The 7,216-nt window shown below is 41.7% G+C and overlaps 1 protein-coding gene across 1 annotated transcript; it reads right to left on the bottom strand.

The window, feature by feature from the left end:
* Positions 1 to 1,184: 1,184 nt before the first annotated feature.
* On the bottom strand, positions 1,185 to 6,118 carry CH25H (cholesterol 25-hydroxylase). The gene is made up of 2 exons (XM_077821917.1): positions 5,996 to 6,118; positions 1,185 to 2,613 (listed from the first exon to the last, which is right to left on the bottom strand). Exon 2 carries the CDS (start codon positions 2,535 to 2,537, stop codon positions 1,650 to 1,652), a length of 888 nt encoding a protein of 295 aa, XP_077678043.1. The 5' UTR covers positions 2,538 to 2,613; positions 5,996 to 6,118; the 3' UTR covers positions 1,185 to 1,649.
* Positions 6,119 to 7,216: the final 1,098 nt, after the last annotated feature.

Genomic DNA, 7,216 nt, shown 5'->3' on the forward strand with positions numbered 1-7,216 from the left:
GCCAGAAGGGTTACCAGAGACTAGGGGTTATTCTTTCCCCGGCAGGAGGGTCGGGAGGAACCCCGCTCAGGCAAAGTGGGGACAATAAGCCAAGGGGTGTGGGGAAGTAACCCAGGGAAGCTAGCAGCTTTTCCTGGGAACTGGCAGCATGAGGCTGCTACTTGTAGGGTCCCTGGTTTGGGGCCCGGAGTAGAGGGTGGGACCACCCCCTCCTGCCTTTTCTTCTCACTGGATGTCCGCCAAGGAGGCCAGAAGCCTCAGTGAAGCAGTGAGGGCCTAGCAGGCCCAGAAACGGGAAGGCTGCTTGGAGACAGAATTTCCCCACCAACTATAAACCGGGGGAAAATTCTGAGACACAAGACCTGATCCTGACCCACCGCTAGAAGGAAGCGCGGGACCCACCAAGGCAGAGAAGAAGCCCTGTTACAGCTCTTACAAGCCTTAAAGCTTGTTGTGCTTCAACCAATGCCCTCCGAGATTCATGAAAATAATGAAAAAATTCCTCAGTTTTGTGGGAATTCCAGTCTGATTCCTAGCCAGGTTTTTGCAAGTCAACAACAAGTAATTTGGTTGGAGGACAGTTACAGGAATTTCAAGTCAGACGCCTATGAAAGGGTCATTCTACTCTCACGTATATCATAATACAGTGGAAATTATTCAAACTCAAAATCAATATGAGTGGAATTTGGCCCAGATTTTTCGACCGAATTCTACCTTTCTTTGTATCATGAAAAACTGAAAATTATTAAATAAACTCTCTTGACTAGTGCTTTATTTTGGAGGACAAGCAAACGGTCCTATTCTGATATTCAGCATATGTATTTGTCTACATGAACCTAAATATTTTAATAAGAAAACTCCTGCCTCTGAAATCAAAACAAACCCCAAACTGTGCAGACAGAATCAGAGAGACAAGGTGGGTGAGGTAATATCTTTTCCTGGACCAACTTCCGCTGGTGAGAGAGACAAGCTTTCAAGCTCTTCAACAGGACATTGTACCAATAGAAGATATTACCTCGGCCCCTCTTGTCTCTCTAAGATCCTCAGACCAACAACAATACTGCATATAGACAGAATCATACATTTTCTGAGGACTAAGGACCAAAATATAAGAAAGCAAAACGTAGTTTTAAACAAATATAAAGATTTATTTTCCACTTAAAAAAATAGAGAGTATACTGGGGTATGCAATATAAGGATCCAAATTATTGCAAAGAACAAACAGAATCAGATTAGACATTTAATGCCATCCAGCAGCAACCTTTTTTAAATAAGATATTTTCTTGGAATTCTTAATGCACACTATGTGCATTGGTTCTATTCATATCACAAGTCATCCTATAACAGTAAGAAAATATTTGTCTCTGTATGTATAAAACACAGTAACACAATATGCTTTATAAAAGCTGGCATAGTCAAAGGAAAGAAGGCAGTGAGTGTTTCTTAATGCTTTCCTTATAATGTGACATTGTTTCCAAACACGTAGTAACAGACCTTACATATGCAATTCCATAAATATATATACAGACATTAAATTAGATTTGTTATAAATGATTTCACATTTTATATCTGTGGCTCGGGAAAAAATTATACTCTTCTTTTAATTTATTAGCTGTACAAAATTAGCTAGGTAACAGACGAATTCCCTGTTATTGTTGTGAATGTGCGTGAGCAAGTGATCCAAATAGTCTGTCCCAGTGGGTGAAGTAAGGAGCATAGTTACATCTGAACTTCAGGTGATGGAGATCGTGATGCGGAGCTCCTCCATACAGGCCAAATGGTATCAGTCTGTTTGTTGACCATGGAAGTTCATAGCCTGAATGATCCTCCACTGACAGCCAGATATTAACAAGGAAGAAAATCATTTCTGTCAAAGGATGGCATTTCAGCAACACTGGATTTATGGCAGCAAAAAATCCCAGTGAAAGTAACTCCCAAACACTTGAGTACTGTGTGGTAAGAGCAAACGTAGATACATGCTTATGATGAACCTTGTGAAAAGTCTTGTAGAGCCAAGGCACCTTATGATGAAGCAAATGCCACAGAAAATACTGGAAGTCAAAGAGAAGCAGGCAAACAGTTACATCCAGCAGGACCCTCGGCAACTCTGGAGCCATTGCTGGTAAATCCACTGGTCTCCAGTACCAATGAGCAACTGTCACTGGGAAGATAAAGACAACGTGATGATAGACACATTGAACCATACAAGGTACCATCATTCCCAGAGTTGGATAAATCAGAGGCTGGATTTTGTATTTTCTCACGGCTGGTACTTTAGTGCTTAAGAAGTCCAGTGCAATGTAAGGAAGACAGAAAGTCATGTAAGCTGTAAACGAAAACAGCACTGGAAAGTAAGGTGACTGGATCAGTGGCTCCTTTGCTTTGACAAAGTCCCAGAAAGGCTGCAGAGTGACTGGGTCTAGCCTCTTTTCCATTCCGTAGCTGGGCAGCTCTCTGTGAAGCATGCTGCAGTTCATGTTGGTGCTGGCTGAGGCTGCTGTGGTTGTGCTGCTTTTGTAAGACTTTACCCCACCCATTTAGTGACATCACACCAAACATGATCACAAGCACTCCAGAAGGAAATCCCTCTCAATCCAGAAGCAACGAAGTGCACTACAGAGTCAGAGCAGGTAGATCTGTATCATTAGCCCACCTATACTGGAGACTAATTTTGTAAATTGATGACTAGTTACAGGGCAAGGCAATCATTAATATACTAAAAAACCCGCACTGTATTATATGAATGGTAAGTAGAAACAAACTAGTGTGATATCCCTGAACACTAGAAACAGGAGAAAAGGTTGGAGTAGGATTTTCTGTGCTGCTTCACCCCGTACATTTTCAAGAATTGTCATTTTACCATTTTGTAAATCAAAGCAATGGTAGCTCTGCCTCGACACCTGTAGCTACACATTAATCAGGTCAAAGTGTTGTATTTTTCTATAATTCATACTAAAAGATTTACCTGAATTTAAACCCCACATATGACCCCCAAACTCTTTTGAGATGAGAAGGGTAGAAATTGGAACCCAGGTCCACACATATTTTGCAAACAGCCGTTATAGGGAAGGGTTCCCTCACCCTGGATCCTTCTCTGTAAACAGTCCTTACACACTCCCCTGCCAACGACACCACCATGAGCTTTATTTTTACCATATGCTATACAAGTCCTTGTCCCTATCAATATGAGGCTTTTACCTTCTGCCCAGACACAGGGCTTGGTTTCCCTGGCCTTTCCTTCCAGCCTTGCCTACCCCACCCCCTTCCCTTTTCACTGTCCTCTGCTGACAAGCTGAATCACTTTAACTGGTTAATCACCTTGTGCTCAATCAATTATCTTCTCAATTTGTCCCATGTGGGGATGTTTAAAAAGTGCACAAAGCGGTGAGTCTGACTTAGGCTACTCACTCCTAATCCCCATAATGGGCACAATCAACCCTCTAAATCAGAACAGCACCAAGCTGTGGAGCTGAATTTCTGCCTTTGGCCCACATCTGTCTAGTTCACAGCGCATATTCAGGCTGTGATCCTGGACCCACTGAAGTAAGTGACATTGACTTAGGCTGGGTGCAAAATTGGGCCCTTGGTTATTTTATTTTATTTAAATACATCGTCTCACATCAAACTGAGGTGTTTTTGTCAGTCCACATCAAATAGTACAACATTAACGCACACTAGGGAACTTTTAGTGCACACCAGCAGGGTTCACATGGGCCAGTTAGCACACAACACATTAGTGCACACTAGAATTTACACCCCTCTGGTGCAGACTAATGCACCATGTGGACAAGCCCCAAGGTTTCGGTGTCCATGTAAAGCAAACTGAAAAACATTTCAGTTACTGAGCACACTATTGAAATAAATACTTTCATACCCTCTCTGTATTTAACTCGTCATTATACACCTAGCTTTTTTCACTCAGTTCATGATGCTGCCAAAGCTTCCATATGCTACAGGATTGCAAATTGGTACCTCACACAAATCAGAGGGTCTTGCTATAGAGATTAGGTAGAAAAACCTATATATTGGAATGAGGCCCTGCAGATGAATACCCACAGAATGCCACAAGTGCATGACTCCAAAACTCTGTCCCAGTCCCAGCTGCCAGCAGGGATGCTCACAATGTGGAGCTCCTCTGCACAACCCTAACAGCTTGATGAGGGAAATTCAGACCCTGAAAGATCCGCCATCAAGAACAAAATGTTAACAATGAAGAAAATTCTGTATTTGATTTTTTCCCCCAGAATATTTTGATAGGGACCCAAGATCAGCATTCAAAGCAGAGTGGGTCAAAATTCCATCCAACTGTCCTCAGTTATGGGGATACATCAGAGGGCAGGTCCCAATGAACATTAAGCCCCTTACCGGAAAAGGGAGTTGGGGAGCAGGGTAGGCAAGCTCTGTAGGAAAGCAGCTGGAGAGGAGAGTCATTCAAGGCTTGCCTAAGCTACAGATACTACAACAAAGGAGGGGAAAGGCTTCCCTGTCTTTTATTTTAGAACAAGCCACTAAGCATGATGCAAAAAGGGAAGATAACTGGGGTCCTTACATAAAGACTCACCTCCAAGAAGCTGTGTGAAAAAAGCTGTATAATCCCTGTGGTTGAGGTCTGTAAAAACAGCATGTGCTAATAGCTGATGGGTTTGTTCTGAGGTGGTTCAGAAAGCCCCTTTGAGATAACAAGAACTAGATACGGAGTATTATTTATGAGTGCAGCTGCACCACCTTGTGGCCAAAACCAGATTTCAAATGGCTTTATCAATGACATAAGATTAAGTGGTTTTAAGATAAAAGCTTGTATCAAACAGACTTAGTTATAATGGCTATTTTGGAAGTAAAGATTTGCTTTATGCTGTTATTGGTGAATAATAAAACATTAAAAGTAGTTTCTAATTCAGATGAATTTTCATGAACTGCTGGGACTCAAAGCTGCCAGCAAAATAAATTGTTTCCTCAAAGTTTAACTTAGTCCCAATAACTAACTAAAAAACAAACAAACAAACAAACCCACACATTGATGTAACTTTGATCACAATCCAAGATTTACTTAGTCCTTCAATTTACTTAGTCCTTCAATTCAGTAATGGCAAAATTGTTTACGCGGTCTATGGCTGAAACTAACAGCTTTAATATCAGATAAGTATTTATGTTTTGCAAGGTGCTGAGTATAGGACATACCTTTTTTATTTCTGTGGTTTTTTTTTTGTTTTTAAATACACTCCTACATGCCTTCAGAGGACCAGGAGAAGAAGATAAATCCAAATTCATCTCCCAGACAGCTTCATTGAAAGCTCTAGCCCACAATTCTAATCAGAAGCTTTTTGGCCCAGATGTTTTAAAGTGTGTGGACAAAACACATCCTTTTGTATACACAAAACACTTGATGTGGGCACACACATTGGAGTCTGCAAATACTGGACTTATGCTTATGCTTCACGTTGCATGTCTATTTTTTTTAAATGTAGGCCTGGGTATCTATTGATTGATTAACTGTGTCTCTAGTCTCTTGCTTTCTTGATCCTGATCACCTCATTAGACTATAAGCCTAACTCAGACTTGGTCTACACGTAAAAGTTTTACCAGTATGACTATTTCAGTTGTGGGAGGGGGGAGGAGTTGACTTTTACTAAAACAGGTACACTGATACAAGCCCCAATGTGGATGCACTTATACCAATTGAGTTATTCTCCTGCACATACAGGAATCAACTTTATACAGATATTACTGCATCCACATTAGGAAGGGTTGCACCACTTCAACTATACTAGTATAGCTGAAATGGCACAACTTTCTACCGTCTTCAAGTCCTCAATAGAAGGAATACCATGTTCCCTTTGCTCCCATACTGGTGCATTTTTATGCTGTTCCAAGTTGTTTTATACCCCCAACCCTCAAGCGTCCTAATATTATACAAGTAGTATATGAAAAACAACCTTCCATTTCCAATGGAAAAAGTTTCTTGCAACATCAGAAATTCTTTGTAGAAGAAACTCACCTAAAGCATCAAACATTGTAAGATGACACTGATGGACGTATAAGGACACTCTTTATGGATGCCTGTAACATGACTTCCGCTGCAAGTGATAATGTGGACACTACCTGGAAAGTGAAAAGGAGGGTGACCCAGAAAAACATCATGCAGAACAACAGAGAAAAGTGAAATCCATCAACATGACACTCAGAAGCCCGAACATATCAGCAGAAGACTGAAATAAATGGTGGAAACTAGTGGATGCCCTATGCACCTTAGGGTGCAGGATGCTAAAGAAAGAAGTGTAATAACCCAGCAGATGGCAGCTATGAGAATCAACAGTTGGGAGGAGCACCATCTTGGCAGGAATGTGTGTATAGGGGGTGGGGGGAAGAGCCGTGGTGGAAGGACTGTGTTATTCTGGCTGCGTGGGTGTGTGAACCCAAGGAACAGGACTGTGATGGACACTGCAAGACTGGGGCTGGAGGTGAACACCAGGCCCACCAACGGGGGGCAGGGAAGGGGGGGAAACTGAGCACCTCCAGAGGTGGAGAAAGAAATTATGCCATTGGGATTTTTTTTTTCCTTTTACTGTTTCACTGTTGCTGTTGAATTCTCTTAAGTCCCCCATACCCGTTTAGTCTGTTGCTCTGAACCCATCTCCATGCCGAATAGTCTTTTATATAAATGGTCTTAGAACTTGTGTTTAGGTTTTTGTGTCGGGGCTCCAGGCTCCACGCAAGCAAAGGGGGGTCCCCTGCACAACCCAAAGAGAAACAGGTGCTACCTTAGGACAGGAGTTCCCAGACATTTGCTTTATCCAAAGGGGCAATAAGGTAGTAGTCTGCCGTAGGGGAATTGCCAGGGTGTTACCAGGGACTTGTCTCCGATCCGCAGAGGGCTCCCCAGAGCAAGCTAATCTTGCTAACCCTTGGAAGGACACGGATACAGCCTTCTGCTCAAAGATGGACAACACAAGCAGTAATTCTTCAAAAACAAAATAATATTTATTTAGAAGAAATGAGTAGTTAACAGTGTATCTAATAAAGCAAGAAAGAATACATAAAACATAGTAAAACACAATAGAATTACATTTGAAGAGTCATATAATGAAGCAGAGAAACAAAATTAAAAAAACAACAACACAGAATACACAGGACATACAGACCATATAGCAGTTACACTGTAATAGGCATATACAGACCCTGCATACACAAAGGCCTTAGTGTTAATGTTATAATCCGA

The sequence above is a fragment of the Eretmochelys imbricata genome, chromosome 7, assembly GCF_965152235.1.
Source record: "Eretmochelys imbricata isolate rEreImb1 chromosome 7, rEreImb1.hap1, whole genome shotgun sequence".
Lineage (NCBI taxonomy): Eukaryota > Metazoa > Chordata > Testudines > Cheloniidae > Eretmochelys > Eretmochelys imbricata.